Source organism: Odocoileus virginianus, chromosome 1, assembly GCF_023699985.2.
Source record: "Odocoileus virginianus isolate 20LAN1187 ecotype Illinois chromosome 1, Ovbor_1.2, whole genome shotgun sequence".
In the NCBI taxonomy this organism is placed as follows: domain Eukaryota; kingdom Metazoa; phylum Chordata; class Mammalia; order Artiodactyla; family Cervidae; genus Odocoileus; species Odocoileus virginianus.
The window spans coordinates 41,983,801-41,999,618 of NC_069674.1; the positions used below are offsets into that span (position 1 = coordinate 41,983,801).

Consider the following 15,818-nt stretch of genomic DNA (forward strand, 5'->3'; position numbering starts at 1 on the left):
AATAAATTTTAAAAAACATCTCATACACCTTAAATTTACACAATGTCATTTGTCAAGTACATCTAAATTTTTTAAAATATCTAATTTACACTAGCAACTCGGATGCAGTCCACTATCTCAAGCAGCTGAATTTGCATACAAAGCAAACTAAACAAGAGGAAATATCCACTAAATTTTAAAAATAGTTTAAAAACGCTACTTAGAAAAAAAAAAGCTAGCTTCAACTTAGGCGCCCTTGATGGTGTTCACATTTTCCTGGTGGCAAATCGCTCTTCCCTTTCCAAAGAGGACAAAACCTCCCTCACCCAAGCCACAGAGACCAGATGGAAGCCCTAGGGGTCCTGAGGCCACAAAGCCAGGCCATGGCTGCAGGGTTCTGACCACCAGATGGCTCCACAGGCCTTCTCGTTTTATCTTCTACCTGAACAACAGATGCCTCGATTCCACTGTGGGCAGACACGGGAATGTTCAGGTGACCTGTGCACCAGTATCTAACCACCTAAATGCCATGCACTGCAGATTTCTGGGTTCTCCGGCCCCCTGCTTGTAAGCCTATGAAAAGGGATATTGAACTGGGGTTGGGAATCCCTGCCCGCTCTGGACAGCAGTCTCCCCTCCTCCAATGCTGGGCAGCCCTGGTCACACCCACAACCCGCTGCCTTGGCCTTGTCAGCGGCCCAGCCGGTGTGTTTACTCCATGGGTACCTGGCCGTTTGCTCAGCCTGCACTGACCACTCCAGGCAAGATGGCCCTCCAGTCTGGACATCTCAGGGATCCACCAGAGCACAGACCAGGCATCATGGAAGGCAGGGGGCGATCAGTTTCTGTTTCACTTTTTTTTCTTGGTTGTGCTGGAAGCTCGTTGCTACGCGCAGGCTTTCTCTAGTTGCGGTGAGCAGGGGCTACTCTTCATTGCAGTGCGTGGGCTTCTCAGTGTGGTGGTCTCTCCTGTTGCAGAGCACAGGCTCTAGGCTCAGGGGCTTTAATACCACACAGGCTCAGCAGGTGCGACCCACGGGGTCTCTAACGGTGGCACATGGGCTCAGCTGCCCCGCAGCATGTGGGATCTTCCCAGACCAGGGATTAAACCGGTTTCCCTGCATTGGCAGGTGAACTTTCATCCTCTGCGCCCCCAGGGTAGTCCCCGCTTCACTTTCTGATGCAAACATGGAGGGTCCTCCCCTTGCACTGACACAGCCTGGCCAGCACTGCCGCCCAGTGGCCAGACGGAGCGTGAAAAGGTGCTTCTTTGAGGAGCAGTGTCAACATCCCCAGAGAAGTAGGAGCGGGAAGACCAGGGCTCACACTCACATGGGGTTAGAGACGGAGGGGAGGAAGGTGATCCCGGACTCCTGCGCTTCTGACCAGTTCATTGTGGAACCACTGCAATCAAGCTCTTGGTCTACAGTTCTCATCTGCCCTTTATAAAAATCTGCTTTATATGGATTCATAGGTAAATCAAAGACAACAATATTGTACAATGCAACTTACTCCTTCCTTCACATGCTTTCTTAATAAGGAAAAAATACAAAATTATTTTCTATTTCAGGGTATTTTCTATTAGTTAGTGCTACTTTTCAGCAATTTTACTGCCTAACTTTGAGGAGCTGAAGTCATTTTTGGTTACTTGTTCATAGCATACAGTACAACTATAACTTCTGAGTACAAGTTCTAGATTTTGTGATATTGCAAAAGTTAGCATAACGTTTGTTAGCAGCCTAACTGCCATCAGAACGGCCTTTGAAGAAAACCTGACACCAACTCATGTCACTATCCACCTCCTAAGAGAGGGACAGGTGACAAGGGTCATTTGTACATTTATTTTTGTAAAGTGTATAGACAGCGTGGAGACAGCACCCTTGCCTGCTCCCCCCAGCAGTGGCTGATGGCTGACATAAATGAGCTGATGTAAGCCCAGGGGCCTCGCCTATCACCCCAGCCCACCACCCGGAACCCAGACAGGTGAACATGGCCAAGGGGGACGGCACAGCTTCCTTGCCCTTCTCGGGGGCCTTCCTCCAGGCAACCCTTATTGGCAAACCTGAAACTCCAGATCCCACAGTGACCGTGGCCTCAGTCCAGGGAGGCACTCTTGGTTGTGTGTGATGGGACACTTGACGCCATAAATCAAGCAAATCTCCTCTCTGTGCACCACCACCAAGTGTGTGTGGTGTGGGAGGGGTAAAGAAAACCTCTGTATAGTAAAATGAATTTTTCATGAGTTTTTCTTCAGGGTGGCCTCATCCTGCTCTCCCAGAACTCTTTCATACTCGTCAGTCTCTTAGATGAGCGGCTGAGAAGCTCCGCTCTAGGCCACCTGAGTGTGACCTGGAAAAAAGAGGACTGTGGAGTTTTTGTGGTTGTTGTTCATTCCTAAGTCGTGTCTGACTCTTTGCAACCCCATGGACTGCAGCACGCCAAGCTTCCCTGTCCTCCACCTCCCAGAGTTTGTTCAAACACATGTCCACTGAGTCAATGATGCCATCCAACCATCTCATCCTCTGTTGCCCGCTTCTCTTGCCCTCAATCTTTCCCAGCATCAGGGTCTTTTCCAATGAGTCAGCTCTTCGCATCGGGGGGCCAAAGTATTGGAGTTTCAGCTTCAGCATCAGTCCTTCCAATGAATATTCAGGACTGATTTCCTCTAGGATGGACTGGTTTAATCTCTTGGCTGCCCAAGGGACTTAAGTATCAAAGAATGCTGGAATGTTGGGGAACTTTTCCAGCTATTAGAAACACCTAGGAATCCAATCTTGCTTTCTGCAGGCTCAGACTTCTGGCTTCTCTTCCTCTACCTCATGGGACATGGGAACGACCCTCACCCAGGACCTCCGGGGTATCTGTTTTCCCCTAACTCTCAGGAGAGACTTGCTGTCCCAGAGAAAGAGAGAGTCACCTGTCATTCTTCCCCCTAAACAAACCCAAACTCATGGCACTCACTCCTAACTCCTTCACAGAAGGAAAGGAAAAGGGGAGAAGAAAAGGAGGTCAGAAAATTTCATCATTTAAGTCATCACTTCCATGATGCTGTTGATAACTAAGGCTGTAGGAGGGTTTTCTTTAATTACTTGTCAAAGTGAAAGGGCCTCCAAGGTCACAGGTGCCTCTCTGAAGCAGAAGGTTCATCATCCCCACAGAAGGTCACCTGGGGGTGACCTCAAGCTGCTCCTGAGGCTTGCTCAACGTGAAAGGTGCAAGGAGAGATAACTGCTCTTGCCTGAGGAATTCTGCTGGAAGCAAGCAACCTCCAACAGCCACTGCTGGCCGGGCTGCCACAGGTCAACTGCTCCATGGTTTTTAGGAGTGAGGCACAAAGTGACCGAGAATCTGCCACCCATCAAATGGGCCTCCAGCCTCTCCAGCTCATAAACCCACTATTTTCTTAATTTATTTTTAATTGAAGGATAATTGTTTTACAGAATTTTGTTTTCTGTCAAACATCAACAAGAATCAGCCATAGGTGCACACGTGTCCCCTCCCTTCCGAACCTCCCTCCCATCTCCCTCCCCATCCCACCCTTCTAGATTGTCACAAAGCCCCTGTCTGAGTTCCCTAAGTCATAGAGCAAGTTCCCATTGGCTATTTATTTTACACATGGTATTGTAAGTTTCCATGTTACTCTCTCCATACATTTCACCCTCTCCCTCCCCCTCCCCCTGTGTCCATAAGTCTGTACTCTAATTAATTAATCCATTCTCATCCCGAGATTGCTTTTGAAAAGGTTTCTTGAGCTCAGTCCTAAAATAGCCTGCAGAGCTCCCCCTCGGGCGTTGGAACCACAGTGATGGTCCCACCATCACTGAATCTGTCCCCATATGAGTGGTCATTGCATGTCCTCCGGGTCTCAAATAATCTTCCAGATGTACTTATTCTTTCACTCAGTCATTAACCTGCTCCTTTACAAGGCGGCGAGCATCTTCTGAGGCAGGTGCTGTCAGGATAAGATCCCCTATTCTGAGGGAGCAGGAAGATCAGCCTCGAAATGCTAGGTTTAACCCACACCACCCCCATCAATGTCAATACTACAGCTTTTGCTGTGCAATCATGCGGGAGAACCATGGGCAAGTTAAAGTGAGAAGATACTTCCCTTTTTCCACACTCCTTCAATGGTATTAAAAAGCTACAGCAGAAACATCGCATGATATCCCTTATATTAATATGTGGAATCTGAAAAGGCTTGATACAAATGAACTTATTTACAAAACAGAAACAGATGCACAGACTTAGAGAATGAACTTACAGGTTGCCGGGGTGTGGAGGGGTAGGGAGGATAGGGGAAGGGATAGTTAGGGAGTTTGGGATGGACAGGTACACATTGCTTATTGAAAATGGATAACCCACAAGGACCTATGGTACAGCACAGGGAACTCTGCTCAATGCTATGTGGCAGCCTGGATGGGAGGGGAATTTGGGGGAGAATAGACACATGCATATGTATCGATGAGTCCCTTTGCTGTCGACCTGAAACTATTGTAACACTGTTAAATTAGCTATGCTGTGCTGTGCTTAGGCATTCAGTTGTGTCCGACTCTTTGTGACTCCATGAACTGTAGACCACCAGGCTTCTCTGTCCATGGAGATTCTCTAAGCAAGCATACTAGAGTGGGTTGCCATGCTCTCCTCCAAGGGATCTTCCCAACCCAGGAAACTGAACTGGGGTCTCCCTCATTGCAGGCCGATTCTCTACCAGCCGAGCTGCCAGGGAAGCCCAAATTAGCTATACTCCAATACAAAATAAACATTTTTTTTAAAAAGCTGCAGTAAGTAATAAGAATAAAAAGAAGAAAATAGGGCAAATATCCTTCCCTGGTGTGTGCTGAGTTTTGAGGTGGGTCACCCCCTGTTTTCCCTCACATCTCACACAGAGGCTCACATGAATGTAACCATTCTGGAAACTGCTCAACCAAGAAACAACACTTAATGGTTCAAAATAGATCAAGGGGCTGTTTAACTGTTAATACTAACAAAATGTTGGCTTTTCCAAGGCAACTCACACGCCCTGTGGGGCCTTTGCTCAGAGCAGGGCACAGCCAGGCTCCATCCCACCATCCCACATCCACAACACACTCTGGTCTGAGCATAAACAGACCTGCCATGGGAACACCCAGAACAAAGCAGGTAGTGCCTCTGGTGACCCCTGAAACCCCTTTCCCAGGTGGAAATACCTCAAGTCGGCTCTGGACAAAAACCCCCTGTGCCCCTGCCCCCTGGATGGCAATGAAGCTTTCAGTCCTCCCAAGTCCACAGGCCCAGGCCTCTGGCCCTGGTGGGAAGAGATGCGGGGGGCAGGAAAACCGTCTTGGTGATGGCCTTGGCAGCTCTTGAGCAAATGCCCTGCCATTTGCTTTGAAGTAAAAACACAGTGTTCTTGGCTCCATGTCCCCATCCACAGAGGAAGTAGGTCTGGAAGACGTGGCTGAGGCCCCTCTCAGGCCATGCACCTGACCCTCCTCCAGTTCTTCTCCACCTGGGCCTGGTGACAGCATGGATTCACCCGGGGGCCGGCAGCCAGAGTGTCTGCTCCCCAGGGTCCCGCCGCAGCATATGCCAGGGGCCATGCCGAGCAGAAGACAAGGTGACATGGGCCCGAGACCAAGGAGAAGGACTCCTGGGCCTCTGAAACTGGCCAACTAGGAACCTGAACGTGTCGACAGCTTTTTTGGTGATAAGCTGCTTTCACTGGCTTCCTAACCACCCACAGCCCCTCTGTTTACAGGGGCTGTGCCAGAGACCACTTGGCCTGCAAAGCCCAGCACATCCACCATCCAGCCCCTTACAGACACAGTTCACAGACCCCTAGTCAGGAAAAAGAAACCAGATCCAACCAGCACCAGCAACAGCTGGGAGTGCAGGAGACTTGACGGCCAAGCGTGTGGGGAGGGAGCCCTGAGATCACACCGGAGTCAGCCAGGGCGAGGGGCTCCCTGCATCCCCACGCAGGGTGGCTCATCACTCACCACTGGACACCAACAATCCCCGCCTCCTAATCATGGCTGGTCAGAGGGGGTGTATCTTCCGTCCCTACATTTTTAAATGTAAGATATCGTTCCACCTTTCCCTCTGGCTGTGGGACAGATACATACCGTTTCTGGGATGGCTGCATTAAAGCTGCAAGTTTATCATCATAAAACTTCTTCATTGCAAATCTGTCAAGGGCCTGGTCAGCACTGGGGAAGCAGAGACAGAGAGAGATTTAACTCCATGGCCATGGAGGGGTGGGGAGGTGGGGAGTAACAAGGGACAGGCCCTGAGGTTGTTCTGAGTAGCTGGCACCCACTAAGAGCTCCATTTTGCTACATCCCCTCCTCGGGCACACCCACTTTAGCACATCTTCTCAGGCCTCATCTCCTCCAAGAAGATGTTCCGGGCCAAGTGGAAGCCAGGCCTGAAGTCCCCCGCTGAAATAGCAGCACCTGATCCTAGCATGTGGCACTTTCTGAGCTGCATGTACAACACAGAATAATCACAGGATACTATCCTGACAGGATAACCACCCACCTGCCATCGCTCACAGGTGGGCCCAGGCCTGGTGTCCTAACTACCTAGACAACCATCGAAGATAACAACTTTGTCTAAATAACGGACTGGTTGGTGGGGCTGCACAAAAGCAAGGGTCACTTAAGCACAGCATGTTTAACATATCAGGTGCACGTGTTTTTTAGAGTGAAAAGTATAATTACATATTCACCTAGACATTTTTAAGTGTTCCTTTTTCTGGAATTCCCTTGTTTTATTAAATGATGACAATGCATTTTGGCCACTGTTTATGTTCAGCGTTAATATCACTGCTTAGTGACTCAGTCATGTTCAATTCTTTGCGACCCATGGACTGCAGCCCACGAGGGTCCTCTGTCCATGGGATTCTCCAGGGAGGAATACTGGAGTGGGTAGCCATTCCCTTCTCCAGGGGCTCTTCCTAACCCAGGGATCAAACCTGGGTCTCCTGCATTGCAGGCAGATGCTTTACCATCTGAGCACCAGGGAAGCTCATTAATATCGGTACCAGTGTTCATAATATTAGCACTGACTCTATGTTTACGAACTCTTATCTTCCTAGTGCTGGTACCAGAATGTTTTTCTTACTTCACTTTGTGACTTGGAAGTGTCTGTTTTGATCTGGACACAGTATGTGACAAAAGCCTTCAAAAATCCCTATGATTACACTATTTGTGGGAATACTATCTAAGGGGAAAATAGAAATAGTAGAAATGATCAAAGATGCAATGATGAGAATTTGTTATCAGGGCATACTTCAGTGTACAAAATCATTAGAAAGAAGCAACTGAAACTCTAAAGAAAAACTGCAAACAACCTGGATAGGCAATAGTGGTAAATGCTTAAACACATAATATTCTAGTCATCAAGTAGCAAACTATGCAGCCGCCAATTAGGAAAGTGTTAATTCAGAAAACCGTGTTGCAAAAGTTTTGGTAGTGTCACTTCACTCTAGCGAAGAGCACTTAATACGATCTTATCCACTAGTACCAGCAGGATTAACATCAGCCCATACCAGCACTGATGCTGCAGTGCCTTTCATGCAACAACACATGGAATTGTCAACAAAACCCTGTGAGGAACAGCCATCAGCCCTGCTTCCCAGGTGAGGACCCCAAAGTTTAGATCCTTTCCTGTGAATTACCTAACACGTGCAGCTGAGACACACTTTAGTTATTCAGAAAAAAGTGGGGCATTTAGAGAGAGTATCAGTGATAAGCTTATAGTGAAAAAAATCCCAGTCTCCACGCTTTCCAAAAATGCCAGGACTGTCCATGGCACATGAAACTCTGGTTCCAGACAAAGCTGTGCTGTTGTGGGCACAAATGCGAGGTGGCCTCTGTCCAGAGTCTGCCAGGTGAAATCTGCTCTCTGACCAGAGGGATGTGACGTGAGCGGGAATCTCAATTTGTCTGGCACACACACACAAGTGCTTATTATCACCAAGAAAGGATCTGACTTTCACTGGAGGGTTGGGTTTCCTGCCTGGCAGGCATGAGCTCTCCAATTTGTTTCCACAGAAAACATTTGGAAAGTCAAATTTCATTCCTTAATGCTAGAAAGGAAAGGGTTTATCGACTAATATGAATAGGCCTATATTTCCTCAGAACGGAGTAGTTCATACTTCACAAAGTGGCCATTGAACAGAGAGGGCCAACGCAGATGCAACACCCAGAAAGAACGACGTTTCTGAACTGGATCTCAGTGTGAGTGGAGACGTGTGCTCGGGGTGCCTCTGGGTTTACCAGTGTACCCAGCGCCAGGAGGGCTGGCATGCAGCTCGGGCCTCACTCACGGGCCTCACAGTGCCTGTCGTCCCCAGTGGACGGGACCCACCTCCTGCGGGCAGCAACCCCATGCCCATGGCAGCACCTCCTGAGAACCGGACCAGATCTGGCTTCCTGCTCATAAGTCATGAGATCCTGAGCAGTCTTAAGTCCGCCAAGTCTCAGTTTCCTCATCTGTGAAACGGGAGCGATGACTACTCCCTCCTGGATTACTTGGGAGGACTGAGCAAGAAAAACGAAATATGCAAAGTGTTTCCCAGAGACCCAGTGCATGTAAACCACAGCGGCCGTGGCCGTCGCCATGGATATGTGCAGAATGTGAGGTGTCCAGTGAGAAGCACTGCTTTGGTTTTACTAATGGTGATGTCTGTCCCCACCAGCCTTGTCACAGATTGACAGTGCACTCGCTTTATCGGTGACGCCTCCCTGAAGTTCCTGTGTGAATCATACATAGCTGCTCACTGAGTGCACACCCGCACCCGCAGCTAGGCACCAGGGACACGAGCCTTGGTCTCCAAGTCAGCTCCGAGGGGTCCGCCTCCTGCCCACCCAGCCTCAGAGCATCCCAACACCCACGGCAGTGAGGACACTTCCCTCCTACCTGGCCGAGACATTGGTGAAGTGCATGTAAGACGATATGACCACGCCGATGCGTCCCTTTCCACCCTGCAGGAGATGGAGGAGAGGTCATTAGAACAGGAGAGCCCTGCTTCCTTCACAGGATGGCAAAGAGCCTGCTTTGACAGGGAAGCCAGCATCACCCTCCTCTGGTCCCTGTTCTGAGGGACGGCAGCACCCAGCTCAGCAGAGAACACACACGTAGGGTACTAACAGCAGGAGCAGGTGCTGACCGGCCATCTGAGGACACGCCCGAGGTCAGGTCTGCACAGAGGTGGCCAGTCCGTTCCTCATTTCCCAGTGAGGCCAGAAAAAAACTGTTGGGTGGAAGCCATTAGTGTGACTTAATCACCCTGGTGAGAGAGACCCGCATGCCCCACTTACAAGCTGAGGGCTTTGAGGGCTACATACAGAGCCCAGAAGTCCAGAAGACCAGGACAGCCAATCTCAGGGTGCTGCCGCATCACAGCATCCTGGGCACCACCCACCCAGCCCTGCGCCGTCACAGAGGACGCCCCTCCGAAGCAGCTTTATGGAAAATGCATCACTCAGTCCATAACCACAGACACGCACTGCCCAGACAAGGCAGCCCAGCAGGACCTCAGACCAACATCACCGACAGAAGGTTCTGAAAGCACTGCAGCTCTGTAATGGGACCACCTCAACCAGAACCGTGGACTGCTACCTTCTGAAACACACTGTCATGACCCAGGACAGTGATCAACAAACCACAACCCACCAGCCACTTCCCATCATCTGTGTCCCTTGGAGTTAAGAGCTGTCTTATCATTTCTAAACAGTTGAAGAAAAATCAAAAGAAGAGTATTTCAATGACACTTGAAAATCATATCAAGTTCAAATGTCAGTGTCCACAAATAAATGTGACTGGGATACAGCTACGCCTGCTAGTTTCGGTGCATCTGGGGTGATTTCAGTGGCAGGTGGGAGTAGTCTGTGGGGCCCCAAAGCCTGGAGAGCCCTGTTTAGGTTCTCTCAAGAAAAGTCAACAACCCATGATCTAGAATCACGTGGGCCACAACGGCTGCGTCACCAACATGCAGATCCTTCATCTATTCTTAAAAAGGAACGATAAAGGAAATTCAGGTCAAAATTCTGGTGTGTGACTATCCCCTAGAAGGGTTCTCCTCTCTGTCTCGTGAACATTGAGTGCATGCCTCAGAAACTCAGTGCAGACACACCATTGGTCCTGAACCCTGGCACCTGCAGTTATAACCATGCAGTTATGAGTATGTTTCTTATATAAATTCACCAGCAGGGAACAACACCTCCGCCAAGTCAGGCACATGGAGGACTTCACTGCCACCGTCTCTAATGCTGCTCATTATGGACAGGAAGTCTTTAAGCACAAGCCACATTCTTTAGGACCCGAACAGCTTTCATCTGTTCTTAAGAGAAATCACTGATGACAAAAGTCCCACTGAGTATCCTCCACCAGCAACTTAAGATGAAACAATATGGACGGGGTGAAACTGTCCAGAAGAACCACAGGCTATTTCTACTCAAAACTAGCGTGGGTAGGGTGAGGACGAGGACACACAGACACCACCCTGGGCATCCAGCGGGGAGATGGGGGTCACACAGTCTGGTCCTTGTCTGCCTTCCCCAGGCCAGGATGCCATTCCTGGCACTCATGGGCAGGAAGAGCCCATTCTGCAGGGCTGGCAGGTTTAGGGGAAAGTCAGCAGTCTCAGCCCCACAACAACCACGGTGAATTTCTCTTGAAGTCAACATCTGTAAATTCAAATTAAGAGGGCTTCTCTCTCATGGCGTGTTTCCTGGATCATCTCCGGAAGGGTTCACAGGCCACCAGAATAGGGCAAGAGATGAGCAAATGGTTTCCAAGAAGTTTCAACATGTTCCTAGTTAATCTCACTACCAAGACTTCTCCCAAAAGGCAAGCGTAGTTTAGGAAAAGGATGTTTTAGGGAACTCTACGTGGTAAGTTCATCACTTGTGGCCCAGACATTATAAACAGTTTTATAATTCAGTTCATTAAAAAAGTGAACTGCTGAAATGGAATGACGGTGAAGGGGGTGCACCTCAAGGTCTAGGAGCCAGAATCCTCGGGAGACACAGCTGGCAGCAAGTCGGGGTGCCCCAGGTGGGCATTTCTCCCCAGTGCTGAGCACTGCAGTGCTCTGGGTGGTTTAGAAATCACTGCTTCACAGGCCTGTGAAGGGATCTTGGGCAACAGAGGCCCATCAGCAGTATCCTCACATGTAAAAAGCAATAGGCCACACCCAGTGAAAAATATAGAGCTCATTTTAAGTGACCAGAATTGTTAAAAAAGAAAAAAAAAAAGAGTCTCTTTCTTTGTTTTAAGCTTGCACCCAAATACAAATATGGAGAGAAGCACCTTAACATAACATAATCCTTGAATGAAAGTTCTGGTTAACTTAATTTATTTGAGAACTAATGGGGCTCCCTGGCTGTTTGTGGGAGAATGTAAGCAAATCTGACGTAAGAATAAGCAACAGAAGCAGAGAGCGGCAAACACTGTGTGTGCTCCCAGAGGCTCTTCCGCTCAGCCAAGTGACCATCGAATTCACCGTATGGGAGCTCTGAACACCGTCAGCCTCTGTCTGCCCTCCTCATTCAGTACCCTTGCAGGAAACTCACCTGGAAAGTCTGATAACTCAAAAGGAAGGTTCTTTTACACTAAGGTCCATAATGCAAAGGGCTTTTGTGCAGCTTTTGAGTATGAAAAGTCTGAAGGAAGAAACATTTCAAGGAGGAAATGTCTATATTTTTGAGAGGTCCTGATGGGGTAAAGTGTACGGAGCAGGGGGCAGCCCCTTCTTCTGGGACAGAGCCCCACCCCTCGCCCCCCCACTCCTCTCAGAGCATTCCTGCCACATGCTGGGTGAGCTCAAGGTGTCTGGGAAAACGAATCAGATTTGAGGAATCCAGAGTAGTGCAGGAAGAGGCTACGAACAAGCCAAGGCAGTTGAGAAACCGGAGAAGTAAGAGGAGAGGCAGTTCCAGGAGGTCGGAGAAGGGTGCCTAGCAGGTCAGGAAGCCAGGACAAGGCGCTGACATCCCCGCGGCCACCCTGCGAGCGTGGACATGTCACATCCACCCCACCAGGCTGGCCTGCTCGGAAAGGACCATATGACTCCTGCAGTAGCATCCTGCCCACAGTCTCATGCCAATCAACTGGCATCACTCAGGTGGCACAGAGTCCAATGCTGTATGCCTTAACAGTGCCCTTTGTTTTTTAAACAGGAGCTTTCCGTGAAAAACAAAAAACGCATGAAAATGAAAGGATTACCTCCCAGGGGCCCCCATCTTAGCATCACCGTGTACAACTGTGCATTTAGGAACCTCAATCCTATACATTCTGAAGCCAGACTCCAGGAGACTGGATAACTATTTCCCTCCCCTCAGGATACGTATGAAAACCTAATCACAAACCCCTAAAGAAGCAGGCAATCAGAGTGAAGAGATAGTCCCCCTGGGCCCCCGGATGGGTGCTCACCCTGCAGTGAATGACGACCACGTGTTGGGGGTCGCTGTTCAGCCAGGCCTCCTGCGCCTTGCAGATCGTGCACACCTTATCCAGGGGTGGTGCGTGCAGCTCCGGCCAGCCCACGTCCAGAATCTATGGGGAAAGAGAGGAGGCTTCCTGGTGTCCATCTCTAAGAAGCCCTATGAAGCCATCTCAAGATCTTTTCTTTTTTTTAATTTGGCAAAATATTTCATTTTATAATACAGAACAACGTTGTGTGTTCCTTTTCTAAAACTTAGTGGGAACCGCGGCTCCTTTACTGGAAAGAAAAATATGAAGGATTATATTTTCCCCACGAGACATCAACTCCCTGGTCTTATCTACTTTTGTGCAGCTGGAATGACAATTCTAGAAAGGGCTTTCAGGAGCTGCTAATGGTGCATGGCTCATGGGGAGAGGCCCAGGCCTGGCAAGATCTGAAACAGGAGTTCTTGGCATGAGCTGCTGCCAAAATTCCTCTCTTCAGACTCGAATAGCAGTTTGGGAAAATGCGGTGAGCCATTCCCCCACACAAGGGGCAGATAACTATGGGGAGGGAGATGCCTATCACACGTGACACTCCTCAAAAGAGAGGAATGTGCCCAGGAGGGAGGGAGGAGGCCTTCAAACCTTGGTTACAATTCAGGAACAAAGAAAGTCTGTGCCCCAAAACACACACTCCGAGCCACTTGACACACACCCCCACCTCTAAGCCTGCGGGCCATGCAGGGCTGTTATTTTTGCTTTCCTTTCCTTTTTTAAGAAGGGAGGGGAGGCAGAGCTCCGTCTTATTATAAAAGCAATAGAAATTATGCATTGATGGAAAAATTCAGAAAAATGCTGAAGCAGGCAAAGGCACACACCCATTCAGCCATGCAGAGTGATCAGCTGTATCAGTGATCAGCTGATTCATCATTCTGATGAATCCCTTATTCTTTTTCTATGTAGCTGAAATACTATCATACATATTCTGCCCTTGTTAATGAGCAATAAAACAGGAAATTTACCATACTATTTTCTTATCCTAATGGCTTCAAAATACTCCAACATATGAAATATAGTATGTGTGTATATATGTATATCATATATACCACAACTTACACTTAAACAGTCTTAAAAATGTCCCCCTAAATCTTTGTTATTAAAAAGAATAATATATGGAAGGGGAGAGAGTGCTGTAGAGACGGGGCAGGAAGGAGGTAAAAATGTCTGGATTTGATTGTGGTAGCGGTGACGTAAATCTACATAGAATGAGATGGCAGAGAACCTCGCGCACGCGGGCGCACACACACACACCTGCTACATGTAAACCCAGTGGAAGTTGCATGCAGTCTGTGGGTTGTACCAACGTCAACTTCCTGCCATCAATATTTTACTACAAGTCATGCAAGACAGTACTACTGGGGACAGCTGGGTCAGGGGTGTATGGGATTGCCCTGTATTATTTTTACAATTTCCTGTGACTCTGTGATGTTATAACTACTTCAAACTAAAAAAATTTTAAGAAAAAAATAAACCATGAATGTGAACAGTTCCTAGTAGCCCTCATTAAGTCATATTCCACAGAGACTTGCTATATACCCTTTTGGCATGAGCAGGATAAGCATCACAGATATTTAACAAAACTCAGAATATACAAAGGGCTAAGGTCCTACCTTTGGGTTAAGCTTCGTAAGGTCATATCTCTTTTCCGAGAGGTTTAACACCTACAAAGGGGAAATAAGAAGCTATTAGACTAATCATTGTCCTCAGACCAAAGGGAACAACTGCATTCTCACAGGCTCTTTGCCTTTGAGATTTGGCAGATTATGAAAAAGACTGAAATGTATAGATATGTAATCGTCATGGAATGAAAAACAAAACAGATAATAAGGACAGTCACCCCTTAGCAGCTCAGATGGTAAAGCATCTGCCTATAATGCAGGAGACTCAGGTGGGATCCCTGGATCAGGAAGATTCCCTGGAAGAGGGAATGGCAACCCACTCCAGTGTTCTTGCCTAGAGACTCCCATGGACAGAGAAGCCTGGTGGGCTACAGTCCATGAGGTCATACAGAGTCGGACACGACCGAGCAACTAACACTTCTGAGGACAGCAAACACGTCCTACAGGACTGGCCTTGGTTCCTCAGAAGAACAAGGTACAGGGTGGAGGGCCCTGGGCCTGCAGGGGGCCTGGTCTCAGGAAGCCCCAGCCCAGAGCCCCAGGCTCACAGAGAAACAGGGCTGTCTGTGGAACCTGATCACACCTCAAGCAAAGGAAAAACTAAGAACAGCATAGGAGCAGAAGGGGCTCCACACGCTTCTCTCTTCAGAGACAGATGCTAAAGAGACCCGAGAGGAAGCGTGCTCCAGGGGTGGGGTCCATGGCTCCTCTACCCCAGAACTAGCTGCACCCTGGACCACGGGCTCCATTAAAACCTGCCTCAGAGAGCCAACACCTGTGGCCCGACCAGACAGCTGTGTGTATGTGTTGGCGGCAGGCGGGGGCAGCGATCGGCCTCCACATGCGCTTGTCAGAGCACACAGTTCAGATGTGCAGTGGGGAAGAACTGCGTCCACCCCAGGGTTCTCAACTCAGGCTCCATGGAAGACACACACATCTTTCCTCCCACTTTTCAGAAAGGTCCATATCCTCGCATGAGGTGAGGACCCACAGCCTCACCATTTTGCAAGGTGGACTCAGGCTCTGACAAGGCACCACCACTATGAGTGGAACTGCCCCAGCCCCCAGCCCCCAGCCCCCAGCCCCCTGACCCCAGGCCTCAGGTCCCAGGCCCTCACCCTCGGTGAGCAGCGAGCGGGGCAGGAGGGAGGAGGCATCCCATTCCCTGGGCTGGGTGTCAGGAGGAGACCATTCCTGCAGCTGTGATCAAGGACCAGGTGGGACCCCGGATCTCATGGGCTGGACCCCACCTTCCCTGCCCGTCATCAGGCCTTGCCGAGGACAGCGGGAAAGCCACTGGCTGGGCAGGGGCTGCTGGAAGCCGCTGGGCAGTCACCTCCCTCTATCTGCCTCCAGGCTACCCGCCCAGCCGTTTAGACATCTGAAGAGACCGATAAGGATGACAATAACTGCCTTGTCAGTTTAGGGTAAAGATTAGCTGCCTTATGGAGATAAAGAGGGCTTCTAGCAGCAGGTCTGGAGAAGGGAGGAGGAGCTGTCATCTAACTCAAATAGTGGAAGACAGAGCCACAGAGCCACCTGCCGGACCGGGGCCTCGGGAACAAGAAAGGGTAGGTGGAGAAAGAGGACGCTCAGGAAGACTGGTCCTCCTCATCCTCCTCAACTGGCCGGTTAGCTCAGTTGATTAGAGTGACGTGCTAATAACGCCAAGGTCACGGGTTCGATCCCTGTTCGGGCTAAAAACAGTGGACTTCTCTGGTAGCTCAGCTGGTAAAGAATCCACCT

General features: G+C 49.3%; 1 protein-coding gene across 10 annotated transcripts in view; it reads right to left on the reverse strand.

Moving 5' to 3' along the window:
• Positions 1 to 15,818, reverse strand: part of TNS3 (tensin 3) — a 220,812-nt gene that overhangs the window by 100,602 nt on the left and 104,392 nt on the right. For all 10 annotated transcript variants that reach the window (XM_070467284.1, XM_070467278.1, XM_070467272.1 and 7 more), the window contains 4 exons: positions 14,064 to 14,114; positions 12,400 to 12,522; positions 8,884 to 8,948; positions 6,084 to 6,167 (listed from right to left, as the gene is read on the reverse strand). In XM_070467284.1, the coding sequence (XP_070323385.1) occupies positions 6,084 to 6,167; positions 8,884 to 8,948; positions 12,400 to 12,522; positions 14,064 to 14,114 (323 nt within the window). The remainder of the gene's footprint in view (positions 1 to 6,083; positions 6,168 to 8,883; positions 8,949 to 12,399; positions 12,523 to 14,063; positions 14,115 to 15,818) is intronic.